Source organism: Besnoitia besnoiti, chromosome I, assembly GCF_002563875.1.
Source record: "Besnoitia besnoiti strain Bb-Ger1 chromosome I, whole genome shotgun sequence".
In the NCBI taxonomy this organism is placed as follows: Eukaryota; Apicomplexa; class Conoidasida; order Eucoccidiorida; family Sarcocystidae; genus Besnoitia; species Besnoitia besnoiti.
Window position 1 is genome coordinate 7,428,496 of NC_042356.1, and position 15,885 is coordinate 7,444,380.

General features: G+C 56.0%; 3 protein-coding genes across 3 annotated transcripts in view; 1 reads left to right on the forward strand and 2 right to left on the reverse strand.

Moving 5' to 3' along the window:
- BESB_010430 (uncharacterized protein) overlaps positions 1-7,311 on the forward strand; it is a gene marked incomplete at both ends in the record, with an annotated part of 33,715 nt that extends 26,404 nt beyond the window's left edge. The window contains 10 exons of the mRNA XM_029359797.1: positions 313-583; positions 1,179-1,373; positions 2,019-2,219; positions 2,655-2,947; positions 3,462-3,768; positions 4,349-4,615; positions 5,397-5,507; positions 5,853-5,992; positions 6,614-6,684; positions 7,247-7,311. Coding sequence (XP_029222710.1) covers positions 313-583; positions 1,179-1,373; positions 2,019-2,219; positions 2,655-2,947; positions 3,462-3,768; positions 4,349-4,615; positions 5,397-5,507; positions 5,853-5,992; positions 6,614-6,684; positions 7,247-7,311 — 1,921 coding nt within the window. The remainder of the gene's footprint in view (positions 1-312; positions 584-1,178; positions 1,374-2,018; positions 2,220-2,654; positions 2,948-3,461; positions 3,769-4,348; positions 4,616-5,396; positions 5,508-5,852; positions 5,993-6,613; positions 6,685-7,246) is intronic.
- A 1,337-nt stretch (positions 7,312-8,648) lies between these two features.
- On the reverse strand, positions 8,649-10,358 carry BESB_010440 (uncharacterized protein; the record flags this gene model as incomplete). Its single annotated transcript, XM_029359798.1, has 1 exon — positions 8,649-10,358. The coding sequence occupies one exon, from the start codon at positions 10,356-10,358 to the stop codon at positions 8,649-8,651; it is 1,710 nt and encodes a 569-aa protein (XP_029222711.1).
- Positions 10,359-13,360: 3,002 nt separating this feature from the next.
- BESB_010450 (uncharacterized protein) lies at positions 13,361-15,130 on the reverse strand (the record flags this gene model as incomplete). Its single annotated transcript, XM_029359799.1, has 2 exons — positions 13,361-14,568; positions 14,728-15,130. The coding sequence occupies 2 exons, from the start codon at positions 15,128-15,130 to the stop codon at positions 13,361-13,363; spliced, it is 1,611 nt and encodes a 536-aa protein (XP_029222712.1).
- Between the last annotated feature and the right edge of the window lie 755 nt (positions 15,131-15,885).

Here is a 15,885-nt window from a genome sequence, read left to right on the forward strand (position 1 = left end):
CAGCCGCGCCGGACCCGCCGAGACAGCCCCCGGGAAGAGCACTCTCAGGTGCGCCCTGCACCTGCAGCCACCGGAGATCGGCAGAAGAAAAACTCCGTAGAAGGTCCTTCGGAGTCGGCTGGAGACGGCGACCTCTGCGTGACTAGCGTCTGCATCGCTGTGACTCCACATGGGCTCTGCGAGTTCATGTCGGCTTCCCGGCGCGGCACGCGCGACTTCTGCTCTCACTGTTTCCTGCGTCTCTGGGCTCCGCGGCTACGCACCTTCCAGCTGCGCGTCGGTGTTCGCTGTCGCTTCGGCGCGCGCCTGCAGGCCAGCGGATCTCGTGGAGGCTTGTCGCGCCTACGTGCGGCGGCAGCTCGGCCCCGAGTTCGTTGGACCCCCACCGCGGTCGCTGGGCGAGGCTGTTCGAGACAGCAGCGCGGAGACGCCGCTGCTCTTCCTGCTCTCGCCGGGCGTCGACCCCACAGACGAGATCAGACACCTCGCAGAAGCCTGGCTGCCGCCCCAGAGGCTCCGCCAGGTGTCTCTTGGCCAGGGACAGGCGCCGCGCGCCGAAGCTCTCGTTCAGGACGCCAGGCAAGCAGGCAGAAAACTGAAGCACGAGCAAACCGAAACGCGGGAAAACTGGCACACGGTAAAGCCGAAATGCGGGAAAAGTGGAACGGGAGAAACCGAAAGCAAAAACAGCGAAACCCGAAAGTCGCGCTTGACAGACGGAGCAAGTCTCGAAAAAAACAGAGCGAGGCGCGGCGCGCCGCAGTCAGCGACGAAAAGGGAAGAGGCGGAAGGAGTCACAAGCGAAACGAAGGTCGAAGGCCACGAGAGTAGGAGATCATCGACGACCGCGGAGACGAGGGCAATGGCGGCACGATGCAGCTTGCACGCAGCACACGCAAAGGCCAGAAGGAAGCCTGAAGCGAACGCCTCGGCAGGAGCATCGCCAGAGGAAGCGAAGCGTGCAGAGGCGTGCAACACCGCTCTTCGCCTCCTTCGGTGCAACGGCGTTGCTGATTCACCTGTGGCCTTTGCTTCCAGACCCCTGGAGGCGGGGCCTTCTTTGTGTCGTCTGTGTTCCTCTCTCCGCCACGAGGCCGATTCTTTCTCGAGCCTGGGTGATGCGAGCGCCTACGTCGCAGGGGCTTGTGGACTCACGCGGTGTGTGTTTGTTCAGAGAGAAAGGCTACTGGGTGTGCCTGCAAAACTGTCATTTGGCGCCGTCGTTCGCGCCCACGCTGCAGAGGCTCCACGAAGAAATGCGTAGCTTTCCGGTGCATCCCAACTTCCGCCTTTTCCTCACGTCCATGCCCTCCGCCTCCTTCCCTGCCTCCGTGCTCAGCTCAGCCATAACAATCACCAGTGAAGCGCCCGCTGTGAGTCCACTCAAGGAAAAGCCACCTTCCACACACATGTATATGTGAATGCGCGCGTGTCTCCGGGGATACACATATATATGCCCACATACCTACATACATACTTACGTACATACGTATATGTAAATATATATATATGTATGCATACAAACATATATACATATATACCAACAAACAAATATATGTGTGTATGCATATGCTTCTAGTCCTGGCCTGCGTGGGCGTGTGCAGTGGGAGGCGCAGCTGGACTTTCGCCAGTTGTGAATTTGCGGCGAAACTTTTCACGGGGCTTTGGTAGGGGTCACACGCATGAGTGCGCAGGGGCTCCGCTGGTCTACGTGGCTAGGAACCCCGTAGAAGCGGCGTCTTCAGCTGCCCTACGCAGCCTGATTAGGACGTGTGCGCTCCCGCGAGCCCGGTGACTGCCAGCGGGCGTCGAGCGTGCCTATGCGAGAAGAATTTGCTTCTCCGTCCTGCATGTCGGGCGCGGGGTGGCGCTCAGAGGACGGTCGGCGCGTACAAGACCTTTGTCATAGACAAAAATCAGGTTTTTTATGAAAAAAACAAAAAATAAAATGAAAGTGAGAGTTCGAGTCTCTTCTTCCCCGTTCACCTGTTTCGTCTGTGTGGCTCGCCGTGGCGCAGGGCGTGAGGGCGAGTCTGCAGCGGACTTACATGGCGCGCGAGGAGACAGTCGGCGGGGCCTTTGCAGCGGTCGCGGAGCGGCGGGACTTCCAGCGCGTGTTTTTCTGTCTGGCGCTCTTCCACGCCCTCGTCTTGGAGCGGAGAAAGTTTGGCGCACTCGGATGGAACAACTTCTACGCGTGGACGTCGTGGGACGGCGCAGTAAGTCGCTCGCGTGAGCTATGCGGGCCTCGACCGCTCCCGCTTGCGCGCGGGCTGGGCGAAGTTTGAGCAGAAACCGAAGAGGAGGGGACCTGGCTGAGCGGAGGCGGCGGAAGTCTCTGCACTCCTTCTTCTCTTCGATCCTGAAGGCCTTTACCGGGTTCAAGTTCTTTTCGCTCACGAACCCAGACCGATAACTTCGTAATCTCACTGGTTAGATGGTCGGCCCTACATCTACAAGAACTGTAGATCTATGAGCTGCTCGTAGTCTGGATGTCCAAAGGACCCGGATGAACGGTGGCGAAGCACGCTATGACCAGAATGCGTAGATTCGCTAAATAAACCTGGTAATTCATTTTTGTAAGAAGCTGACTGAGGATCTCGTTCGACTACGTTTTCTCTGTCGTGTGCTGTTTTCAACACGCCCGCATGCAGATCTCCCAGCTGCAGCTCGCGGGATACGTCGGCGCCGTCGCCGGGGGTCAGGCGACGGAGATTCCGTTTGAGGCGCTGACGCTCCTGACGGCGGAGATCAACTACGGCGGGCGCGTGACGGATGCAATAGACCTGCGGACTCTGAACACGCTGCTGAGGAGAATGCTGTCACCAGAAAGTCTCCGCGAGGACTTTGTCTTCGCCGAAGCGCCGCTATACCGCATCCCCGACGCCGAGACCCTGGACGGCCACCTAGAGTTCATCGAGAGCTTGCCGGTCCACGATCCCCCGAGGTCTTTGGCCTCCACAAGAACGCGAGTCTCATGTAATGTCACACTCTTCCTATGTTTGTAACCTGGTGGCAAACCGATACAGCGCTCTCTGCAGAGATACGCGCCCTAGTCCTCGTCAGGCACGCTGCTGTCTGTCGGCTCTCTTCGATGAACATAGCGGGTGGCTAGTATTGCACGCATACCCACGAAACCGGAAAAATGTGCATGGTTAATGAGACCTCGCCAGGCCTGGTCGCATCTGGGTGTTGAGAGCGCTTGGAAGAACGGCGAAAAACAAAGATATTCGGTGTAGGTATTCGTATGTGTACGCGGCATATCTCGCATACGGATTACGTGTGTGTAGGCTGGTGGACTAGAAAGCTTCAACTGCAGCGTTTATCTGGTGTGCTCATCTGTTTTGATAAGCTCCCCAGGCCTGCAGCAGAATAGGTATTTCACGCTGTGCCGCACTACCCACCTCGCCCCTGCATCACCATTACATGTCGGTCTCTTTCCCTTTTTCCGCGCATTTCAGAGTGAAAGACAGGGAAGCTAAGGAGCTCCTTGCGTCGCTGTGCTCGGCTTATATGCGGGCGGGCTTGCGCGCGGCGCCTGGCACGAGCTACGTGGCCGCCTCGGGGGCAGAAACTGTCGCCGAACTGGTCTGTCGACTTCCTCCGCTGCTGGAGCGCCCGCCGACGCACGGGCCAGGCTTTGAAAGCAGCCGACTCGGCGCGACGAAGGTCGATTTGTCGCCTCTGTCCGTGTTCCTATCTCACGAGATCGCGAAGTTCAATGCGCTGCTCACGCACGTTCGAGCCTCGCTCGTCGAGCTTCAACAGGTCAGCGCGCCGCGCGGGAAGGCTTGCGGCGCGGGAGCGGGTCCGACCTCGCGGGACGCGTGCACGCAGCTCCTTCTGCAGCTCACAACTGAATAATAATCCAATCGCTAGACCCTAAAGGTGGATGGAGAGAGACGTCGACCCGTGGAGAAGGCTCGAGTGCTCCAGGCCTGTTCGCAGCAGGGCAGCTACCTGCGTAGCGGTTGCCAATCACTTCTGCGTGTATGGATCTACTTGCCAGCGCGTCTTCGTATGCGGTCATGTTTGCCAGATGCAGTGATACGACGTGGACGGTGATCCCGGTGGGGGCGGTTTCCTGCGCGCTTGGCGGCTCGAGAAGGGTGCGAGCTTCCACATGGATAGCTCCTTCCTGCGTCTCCGCCTGCAGGCCGTTGCGTGTGTCGGTTTTGTCCGTTTTTCCACAGTGTGTGCGCGCCTTCCATCCCTCTGATAGTCCTATTCTCTCCGCGAGCCGAGCTGCTCGTCAGTCGCGGCGAGGAGAGGCGGAGGTGCCTGCCCACCGTAGGCAGGGCACCCGCATAGGACGCTGATGACGCGGTGCTGTTTGCTGCGTTTGCAGGCTTTGAGCGGGAGCGTGCTCATGTCCGCCGCGATGGAGGAGACGCACCAGGCACTTCTAGAGCAACGCGTGCCGCCGGCGTGGACGGCTGTCGCCTTCGCCTCCACGAAACTCCTCGCCGCGTGGGTCGGAGACCTCTCTCAACGGGTGGCGCACCTGCGAGACTGGGCGACGCGCGGTCCGCCCAAGTCGTTCTGGATTTCCGCTTTCTTTAGGCCAGAGGCACTCTTCGCGGCGGCGATTCAGACCCACGCCCGCCAGCACAAGGTCAGATCGCGCGGACTTCGGATTCGCTCACTCTACGATGCACGTACAAGATGAACAACAGCAAGCTCGTGTTCTGTGTGCAGCTTACGACGCACTCAACAGGTGGCCGCCTCCCCCTTCTCAAGGGGCGGCTGGGCACCGCTGCACACACGCGGGAACAAAAATGGCTGGAATAGTTCCTGTCAGGTGGCATTGTCTAATGTTGGAGTCGGCAGCGAAACCTAAACCCTAAATCCTATTCCGATTTGCGTGCGTGTGCACCTGTGAGGTGATGAAACGCAATCTCGGGAAACGTGCTCACCTGCATCAGATGCCTCGCACCTGATGTCCTCCTAGACAGCTGGATCGGGCGACGAGGCAGGGGCGCGCTGGGCGCACCGGCGCGCGCCTCCCGTCGCTGCTTCGTCATGTAAAGTTTGCCGCGTCATCTCCCTCTGTCACGCGCCTCGCTTCGTCTTCTACCGCGTTTGGCGAGCGCGCGGCGCCCCAGCGTAGGCGCTGCGCACGTCGGGGTTGCACTCCAAGAGTTTTGCGCGAAGCTTCCCTCAAGTTGAAACGACTTTCCTCGAGCATGCAGAGAGGTTTTGCCATGCGCGCGGGCGCGCGGGTGCCCGGGTTTGGGTTTAAAGAAACTATTTTTGTGTGGGAAGGGCATGTTGTGTGGGGTCGGTGACCCGCGTCTAGCGGCAGGCTGTGGCGCGGACCCCTGCTCAGGTACCTCGTCTTCAGACGTGTCCCCAGCGAATTGCTGCACCGCGCAGCGTGTTAACCGTGTACGCAGGTGCCGATGGCCAGCCTCGCTCTGAAGGCACTCGTCGCGAACGAGAGGGCGCCGTACCAGTTGGCAGGCCCGCCGCCGAGAGGAATTTACATCCACGGACTTTTTCTACAGGTAAGGGAACGCGCGCGCCGGAAGCAGCGGAGCGTCTCCAATAATCAGCTCGAAGGTGCACGCCCCTGAAAATGGACGCATGTCCGCGCACAGCCGCCGATGTATGTGCGTCGCAATCATCTATCTGCAGTCGGGTTCTCTCGGAAAGCACATCCTGGCGTGCCATCCTGCTGTTAGTCCACAGGCCAAGTGTCCACGCTTCCGCCACTCTAGGGCGAACACGCGTGGGGGCAGGGGATGGGTGGACGGGAATCGCAGCGCTGTCCGCGCCCACGCACCACGCGCTGAACCTCGATATCGTTAGGTTGCTTCTTCTGCACTACTGGCACTGCGTTGCCTGCGCAGGGCGCTGGATGGGACGCTTCAGAGCAACTGCTATGCGAGGCGGAGCCAGGGGTCTCCGTGGCTCCTATGCCTGTCATTTTACTCGAGCCCGTTGCGGCTACCGACGAGGAACCGCCGCCAGCAGAACGCTTCTATTATGCGTACGCCAAAGATCTTGCTCGGCAGGGATCCTTGTCTTCATGCCTTGAGGCAGTTATCAACTTTGCACCTTCGCACATGCTCTCCTTGCGGAAATAGATTTGGGTTCGCGCACGCCCTGCGCGCGTGCGAAACCTGCACCTATGCCAGGGCCTCAGGCATTATGCCATTTTTTTTCGCCATCCTGTCTGACGCACAAAGCAGAAGAGCACAGGCAGGGCGGCAGGGCGGATTCCGTAGCCCAGGGGAGTTTGCGTCTCTCTGGGGGACAGTTGCATTCGCTTGCACTGCAGGTCATAGTGTAGGGTGTAGCTCCAGATTCAGCCTCAAACTGAGCGTAGTAGCCGACGAGCTACCAACAGCCAAAACCCAGATGCCAGTGTGCACCCTTCTAGTTGAAAAACGTTTTGGTCCTGTTATTTCAAGTCTTTCCCCTCCCCCCCCTCCGGTACCCTGCTCGGTAGCCGTACATGCTTGCGCCGCACCCAACGGCCTCGCCGCCCGGCGCGCGGAACGCTGTGGAGCTTGTGGTCGGTTTGCGTACGAGTAGCGAGGAAAAGCACGAGGCTGCATCCAGCCGTTGTAGGTTTCTGTTTTGCATGCTTTGCGCCGGTTTCCCGTAGGTGCCCTCTCTACAAGACGCTGGAGCGAAAGGGAACAGGAAACTATGTTGACTTTTTGGATCTACAAACAGGTACGCAGCCCCCAGCTTGCCAGCCGCAAGCACTGTCACACGCAGCAGTGTCAGGCAAAACGTACGCGCTGCTGCTGTGAAGACTTTGCGATACCCAGAGCGAACCAAAACGCTCGCGGAAGCCTTCCGCTTCCCAGGCAGACTCACTTCTCGCTGCCTTCCACTCTGCATCCTTCCGCCGCGGATATCCGCCTGGAGGATCTAAATTGCAAGAGGGCAGGCTCACGTAAAGCGCTCAACGCAGACCGAGCGGTTCCAGGCACATTCGACTCGATACCTGCGCCGAAGACGCAACGATACGGCACAAGAGTGTTTCGCTTCGACGGCGGACAGTGGCGAGTGCCTCTTGCAATCACGAAAAGCCCCTTCGTGCCCGCGGCTGAAACCCTGTGATGCTTTCCGAAGCGAACCTCCTCTCTCTGTGGTTCGATTGCTTACGGGAGCCGACTGAGTTTCGGCAATGTGTGCCTGCGAAGACTTTACAGGTGAAGGCCTCCGCATCTGTTTGACGGTGGACCGCGGTGCACGACTTCGCACAATGCATGCGTGAGTTTGCGTTCAGATCTTTCTCCAGAGCACTGGATCCTCAGAGGTGTTGCCCTGTTGTGCCAAGACGACAGCCCGTGAAGTAACGCAGGTCGCATCGGTGCGTTATTCGAATGGACAGCACAGCACAAAACCTGGTGGGAACTTCGCGAACAACGCCGACGTGCCCCGTGAGAAGGTTTTTGCATGATGCGCCCCGATGAAACATGGAAAAATGACAAAGCGCTTGATGCTCCTGCGGCACGCCCCACTGACTGTATTGATCCTGTCCCTGGCAGCTGTATTCATACGTGTATGTAGGCGTGCAGAACAGCTGTTTCTTCTATTTCTGTGCATATCACGTGTCATTCTCCTTCAACAATGCAAGGACGCTTCGCGTGGTATTAGGAAAGTGCATGGGTTATGTGCTGCCTACTTTATCCATTTGCATTTGCTCCATCTTGAAATGATCAGCTCGAGTCCTCACTTCTTAACCTTCAACCGGTGGCCTCTTATCTCGGTCCCCAATCCTCACCCAGCGGCCTCCACGCTGCGATCGTGACGCATCATGAATAGGTAGTGTGAGCCAAACGAAGATCCCGCAGTCTTCGTCTGTGCACGACGGCATCCGGTGTGGCAGGGACGGTAGTCGCTACATGTCCACCAGCGTTCCACGCCTTCACAACTCGTGGGGAATTGTCTGTGTTCTAGCCTCGAACTATTTCACGGGTTAGACCAAGTTAAAGCCATGCAACGGTACCCGTGAAGTACTTCGCTCGGTGGCTTCTAACAACCGCCCGCGACCGGGCTTCCGCCGAACTAGTTTGCGCGGTAAATGGCTCATGATTTAATGGTGTAGGGCGAAGACTGAAGCGCGACAAACACCATCGCGCCACCACGCACGACGTGTTTCGGCTGTCTCACACAAAAGTTGCTGATCCGTCGCCACAAATCAACTGGGATAGAACTGACAGCCAAAAGCATCGCCGACACGCCCTGTGACACCCTCCAGGTCAACGTTTGGATGCTTATCAGAGACCAAATTCGAATGCCGCTAGAGCGCATTCCAGGGCAGGAAAACAACCCGTGTGTCCACAGTTGCAACGCTCTTGCACTACGGGGGGCGCGGCGAAATGGATAGCAGAGTCAGGCTGCGGCCGCCGGCACGATGTTTATGAACCGATGAGCCCATGTGATATCTCCAATCAATCTATTCACTACTATGGACCCTAAACGTGCCCACATCTGTCGGAAAAACCAGGTACGCAGCACTTCGCTGGGAGCGCCGATGGGCGCCAGCTTCTCCGATACTAGAGGGAAGGGCCCGTTTTCTTGACGAGGAGCAGTCTCCCGCAGAAACAAATACTGGTATTGTGTCTCACGCAACGTCGCCCAGACGCATTACCGTGAAATTGCTATCGCATACCGCATGCATCGTGTTAGTCCATCTTCTCGCTCTCTTTGCTGAATTTCTGCTCCCATCGTGTGGTGCCACTTTTTTCACCCCCTCTCGGGCCCTGCCACATTTTCCAGAGTAACACGAACACAAACATCGAGAGCACGCATCCGAGAGTGATGTACGCTAAACCAATGAATAGCGAACGACCCCCGAATCTAGAATTCTGAACCAGAACAATTGCCTTCTTTCCATTCCATGACATCACGTCGAGCATGACAGTGATGTGCGCAGATACAGGAAGCTTGAGCGGGCCTTCCAGCCTGCCATACAGTTTCCGAAACGTTCCCAGGGCTGCTGTCTGCATCCACTGGATGAAATGGCCGTTCTCCACCATTTCTCCCGCTTCCTCGTAGTTGAGCCGATCCACCAGGAGTTCAGCACGTGCTTCCTCTCGGCTTTTATGTGTGCGCTCGTCAGCGGCGTTGTCGTCGGCACTCATCCAGAAGTATACTTTGTCCAGCACTGCAGCGCGTTCGTCGCGGGCTGGATTCTTGTACATATCCTGCCACGGCCATGATTCCAATAAGACATGTTGTGCTTGATTGAGTGGCAGTAAGGCAATAGGTACTTCGTCATTGTCACCGTCAGGCATTCCTGCCAGGAACTGAAACTTATCCGTCAGAACGTTCCACGCAAGCACTCCACACGGATGTAACACCTTCTGTACATGTTCAACGATGGCAGTGACGAGAGGCTCACACTCGCGGACGTCCTCAGGTCGGGTGAAAATGGTGCCCGCAAGCTGTCGTGCACTGCGGCTCCAAACAACTTGGGCATCATTTTGAAAGAAATTCTGCATCTCAACATAGACGTTGATCACAGGACCCTCCAGTTCTGCAACATCTCTTGTACAGTGCGCGCCAGAAATACCCTTCAGCATATACCTTGAGCCATCTTCATTGTATTCGTAGTTTAGCTTGCATTCAATATGATGGGTATCTTCCACTAAAAGCCATGCACCCATGCATATGAAGAACAACGCACTCACGGCACATAACCACAGAACTGTTTTTGCGGACCTTACAGGGTTGATGCCGTACGCCGTCTCTGCCTGCATCTGCCGGACAAACCAACATGCTAGCGAGCTGTGCGAAGCCTCACTGCATCGGCCCTCTTCTCCCGTTAACCCGTAGCTCCATCTCTGATCATCCTGGACCATTATTGCTGTTGGGATGGAGAATAGCCCTGTCGTCAGAGCAGCATTATTGAGAGGAGTCGATGTTGTGCCTGTACCGCACGTGCCACGTTCACACTGAGAGAGACATGTCATGTCGTCGCTCCTTCGTGTCCCTTGCCGGTCCAAGGCAAAACCCATATAGCTGCTTGATCCCTTCCTTGCAACGATTCTCTGTGCGCGAAGAGGTGGAGTACCCGACGCCCCGTAGGAGCCGGTCAAGTTGCATCCATACCAGCCCGAGCGACCCCCAAGTCGCCGGGTTCTTGAAGCGATGGGACTGCTAGAGAAACTCACTCCCCTGCACGGCACCCGCTTCGCGGCCTCATGTCTTTTAGACAAGGTGACACTGGACGGGGACTGAAGCGTCCCGGAAAGGTCCGAGCGAACGGTGCCAGCATTTTCCGAGCTTGCCCCATCTCGAAAGGACAACCCTTCCGCTGCTACCGTTGCGGGCTCGCCGCCGTCAGAACCAGCCTCCGCCTCTCCAGCATCATATTCAAAAGTTGGCGCCATGGAAAACAAGATCACGGACGGGACACAGCAGCGAACGCGATGTAGCGGGTCGTCGTCCTAAAGGATACTGCTGAGCCGTTTCCGCCACCGCGTAAGCATGGAACTCGCGAAAGCATTTCCGCAACGCCCACAGCGACATCAGGACAGGCCATCAAAAACGTGCTTTGTCAGAGCGTAGATAGCTTTACTACGTCCAAGGCTAAATGATAAAAAGCCAAGTACCTGTGGAAACATGTTTCAGGCTATGTGTGTAGCGCGTAGCAACAGAAACTAGTGGCTGAGACTGCACCATCGCAAATCACCACCGGTTACCCGTATTCGACCCGTTGGGCTGGGATGCATTGGTTTTCGCTTGGGTTTTACGTAGGGTGTAGCGCATAGTGGGTCAACGCCATCGGTGTACAATTTTACTTGCCTGGTTTCATCGTAACTTCCTAAACTGACCACTATCTCCCGTTCTGTACTTAGCATCTCTCGAGTAACCGCATGCCACGTCCGCTCTTTCCATTTGTCCACAGCGGTGGCCAGGACGTTCCAACGTGTCGTGACTGCCGTGGAATCAATTACCTTACAAAATCGGGTTTACCGCATACTGTTGATGCTCGGTTATTCTCTGCATGTTCAACCGTATCGTGCAGGAGATTGAAGTGGTGTTGTCTGTGGCAACCGCTGCAAGCTGATTTGCAAAGGACCCTCCGTCATGCGCCACCGCCGTGATTGCGATGACGTCAGCCAGTGTGTCAAGCCGAACCACGCCTGCCTGCACTTAATGTAGTTGCGCTGCTGGAACGTGGTGTGTACTGATTCGGGTCTTCGGGGGAATGGAAACAGTCGGTTAATCTTGCAGAACGGACTGGCGGAAGGCGCTGTACAATAGGGGGCGTCCTCACCGCAGTAGGAGTTCGGTCCATAACAAGGATTCTTGTGGTGTCTTATGGCTCGATGATCACTGTTTGCGGGCGGAGCCTGGTTGTTCCCTTTCTTCCAGATATTTATTATTGCTTGTTGCGTGCTAGTGCCAGATGCCTCGGCATGAAGCGCCCAACGGGAGAAACGGAGGCGGATCGCCGCACGTGCCTGGGCTGTGTGAGAGTTTGTAGGAATAGCCTTTGGAAAAAGCCAGCATGCTTGTACCGCTTCTCTGGCTTGTCCAAGCAGCTGCATTGGTTGATATCCGCTACCACAGCCATCATACTGTGACTATAGAACAAGCTGAGTCGAGCAACGCACGAACTCGATTGTGATGTGGCGTGCACTGCTAATAGTTATAATTTCGCGGCCAGCGAATCGGCAGCAATTCAACGTCGTACGCACCAGGACCCGTGCGATTCCTGTTGTTCTAAATGGCAGGGAGCGGTTCGTCCCGAGTGAAGGTTGGAGATGCCAAAGGTGCAGCTATACCAAACTGAGACTGTGCCAGTCTATGATGAACAAAAAGTCTTTCCTGGACGTGTGCTCCGTACCTGGTGCAGAAACACTCTACGGTGCAAGGCAACTCCTGGCAACCCTCCCCGCTCAACGGGCTCTAGCATACGCGAAGGGTGCTGCCTCCTCAAGCTGAACCAGGCCCTCGCCTGGTCTCGCAGCTTGCTGCGTAGTACGTTCAAACAGGTCAACTAATAGGCGTGGCTACGTCTGTAGATCTCAAGCACACTGACGCTCCCATCCTTCCTAGAGTCGGCTGGCAGTGTCAGGTTGCGACTGTGTGATTAGAAATCAAGACAGCCGGGCGTGAGTCAGACGCCGGTAGAAGTGGTCACGCAAACGATCAATCGCGGAATGGATCAAGACCTGGCAGCTGGACCTTATCTGCTGGTAGAAAGCGCCGTCAACTTATGGCACCATCACTTGCTCATCCCCCGGCGCCCGTCAACCTGTGCCCCGGCTGTCGTCCCCGTGTCATGAACGCAAGTGCCTCCCATTGAGTATCAGGCGGACAACAGCTGCTACTACGTTTCTGTATGAGACGCGTCCCCACTATTATATGGCCAACATGTCGGCAGGCCCTGTGTTTCCGAAACCAAAAGCATCCTACCGGCTCCTATCAGGCGAGCAGCGCACGGCGTAGACGATCAGGCTGATTAAGATCACGGATGGCAGAAAGCGCAGAGGGGAAAGAAGCTGGCGCTACTCACGGCAGCACTAAATTCCCCTCTGTACTGTGCGGGCGCCGTGCCGCTTCAGCCAAAGCGTGCAGTCCATGCCGTATGTCATAGTCGGCTGCAGGTGAAGATCCTGGTTACCCACCTCAGAACGGACATTTGGCTACGCCTTTGTGGTGCAGTGTGAAACACGGTAGTGACTAAAATAAACGCTGATTTCCTGTCCCTTGAGCTCGTCAACGTCATGCGTGTAATGCGCACTAGATATTCCCTTCAGCAAGTACTTCGTCATCTCCGTAGATGGAACTGCAGCTAGGATAAGCTTTTCGTAACAGCAGCAACCTCGTAGCACCTTACGCGATATCTGCATGAGCTATCCTATCCCCGTTATCTGTTTCCTTCGGTTAGCCATCGTCGTCTGAACAGATGAACAGACTAAAAAAATCGGGTACCAGCATGTGGGACTCATCCAGGAGAGGAAGGCATGTCTTTTGATCCGACGGTTTCGCCTGCCACCAAATAACTCTTGAAGTCGCAGCGCATGCATCAAAAACGTGAGGCCCAATGAACATCAGTGAGAGTTCTCGTTCTCGCCTGCAGCCGATCAGGACATACAGCATGGACTGTACGTTTGGTCGGAAGCGGCACTAACAATATTTCATCCTCAGAACAGAAGACTGATGCAGTTTATCCGAAATCCATGGTGGGCCAGGGTACACGTTATAATAGTATCCCTCACGTAGCAAACGTTTTGGGAGCCGCATCAGCCGTCGCGTGTGAAGCTAACAACTGTGTGTCTGACAGCAGCAAGCCAGGCAGGCTCCCCGATAACACGGCTGACGTCACATTCTTCCGCATCTCAACAAGGGCGAGTCCGCGAAAGATACCGTCCCAGGAAAGTCATTTTGTTTTCCTCCTGGCGCCGCTCTTTGGCTGCCATCGAAGGTCCAGGATTTCCTCTCCCTCTCTGCGGTACTGCCACTTTTTCCAAAGCACGTAAAATACCAGCATCGTCAGCAGGCATCCGAATGAGAGATACGCTATACCAATGAATAGCGAACGACCCCCGAATCTAGAATTCTGAACCAGAACAATTGCCTTCTTTCCATTCCACGATGACACGTCGTACGTGACAGTGATGTGCGCAGATACAGGAAGCTTGAGCGGGCCTTCCAGCCTGCCATACAGTTTCCGAAACGTTCCCAGGGCTGCTGTCTGCATCCACTGGATGAAATGGCCGTTCTCCACCATTTCTCCCGCTTCCTCGTAGTTGAGCCGATCCACCAGGAGTTCAGCACGTGCTTCCTCTCGACTTTTGTACATGTCCTCTCCGTCATCGTTGTCGTCGGGACTCATCCAGAAGTATACTTTGTCCAGCACCGCAGCGCGTTCCCTCGCCGGAGGATTTCTGTATGTGTCTCGCCACTGCCATGAACTCAGCAGGACATTTTGGTTCTGAGTCAGCGGTATGGGTTTCATTGGAACCTGATCATTATCGCCATCAGGTGTGCCTTCCAGAAACTGATACTTGTCAGTAAACACGCTCCATGCGAGTACACCGCACGGATGAAGGACTTTCGTCACATTGTCTACCAGAGCAGTCGCTAGCGGTTCACAGTCACGGACGTCGTTTGGATCTGTGAAAATTGCACCTGCCAGCTGGCGATCGCTCCGGCTCCACACAATCTGGGCGTCATTCTGATAAAAATGCTCCAACTCGGCATAAACACTGATTTCCTGTCCCTTGAGCTCATCAACGTCATGCGTGCAATGCGCGCTAGATATTCCCTTCAGCAAGTACTTCGAGCCTCCTTCCTGAAGCGTTTTTTCGGCGTAGCTAAGTTTGCACTCCACATGTTGCTCATCCTCTACGATGAGCCACGCTCCCACAGATATAAAAAAAACAGCACCCACGAGACACAACCACAGAATAGACCCAGCTGCCCATAGGGGATATATCCCATGGCATGTCTCTTGATGGACCTGCTTAACAAAACGAGCTGCGAGAGATGGACGCTCACTGCCAAGTTTCTTGACCTCTCCATTTCCTCCTTCATCCCGTCCGGTAACACGGAGGAAGTCGTGGCTGAAGACATATGGGGCGCGAGCTGTGACGGGGAATAGAGATCCCCCGAATGTGTCAGGTATAGGTGTGGCGTAACTCCGTCTTACCCTCGAGTAAACATTCCCGGTGTCAGCTCCTCTGGATGGCCTTGACGACCGGAGCTTTGGCCCATGCAAAGGCAGGCTGGCTTCCCTCGACACACCGTATCTCGGCCCTCGGCTTGTTGCTCTCCGAGGTATGCTGCGTGTCGACACGATGCCGGAGCCGTCAAACGAGTACGCTCCGCCCAGAGCAGGTGCAATCGCGCGAAAATCGAGAGAACTGCGCTCTCTCTGCCCTGTTCTACCAACCGCAGAACCCGCATCTGAAGAAGCAAAGCTCACTACGCTCGACGGCGCACGCGAAGTCCCTTGCCTGCGGAAGCTCCACCGCAACGTTCCGCTTGCAGAGGATAGTCGCGAAATCGAGCGTTGGTCTACTCCGTAGCATGCCTCACTCTGCAGCAGTAAAGCCGATGGGGGGTCGGACCGACTCTGTTGGACATAATCTGGGACCCGTTCGCCATCGTACTCCACCCGGGGGAATAACGTCGCCTTATCATCCATGAAAGACAACCGCGAGTATGAGAGCAGGAACAGTCATGCGTCGCAGCTAGCTCTTTTCTGTCCCTGAACGGGGACGAAAAAAACAATACACTTATGTGTGGACGTGGCGTCGGAGAAACGCGATACTGTCGCAAGCGTTCGGGCGCCCGGCCCACACACTTCTGCACTTCAAAGGGACAATGATGCTACATGCCGTACGCTGTGATAAATACGGTAAAAACAACAAATGTCCTCGGTGGAGCATTTGGCAGCGCAGGAAACCACTTCGGTGGACAAAACAACGTGCAGAGGGACAGCGGCACCGATGCAGAAGCTCACAAAGCGGTGTAAAGTACAAAGTTCAGGAGAATTTCACGGCGGCTGTAGAATAAATGCCCTCTACATAACAGCTGGGACACTTCCCGCACCTGCGCTTGTAAAAGAAAGGCACGCGAAAGCACTTTTCAGGCCACCTGGCATAAATGCTCGCTTTCGATAGTAGCCCTACTACCAGCTGGCAGACACAGCCGACGCTAGGTTAGCAGCGGCGGAAACAAACAATTTCGCCTCGCCAGCCAGCAGTCAGCAGGAATCCCAGGAAACAAAGTCTCTACCGGATCGTCGCTGCAGCACAAGCCGACCTTGGAAAAGAGCGGTCGTGGAAAGTTTAGGGCTGGTCTACAGGGAAAAACGACAGCACTCAACTCTTACCTGAAAAGATGAGCAGCCACCCGTCAACGGTTACCGCGTCTCTGACGCAACGTTAATGTTCTCGA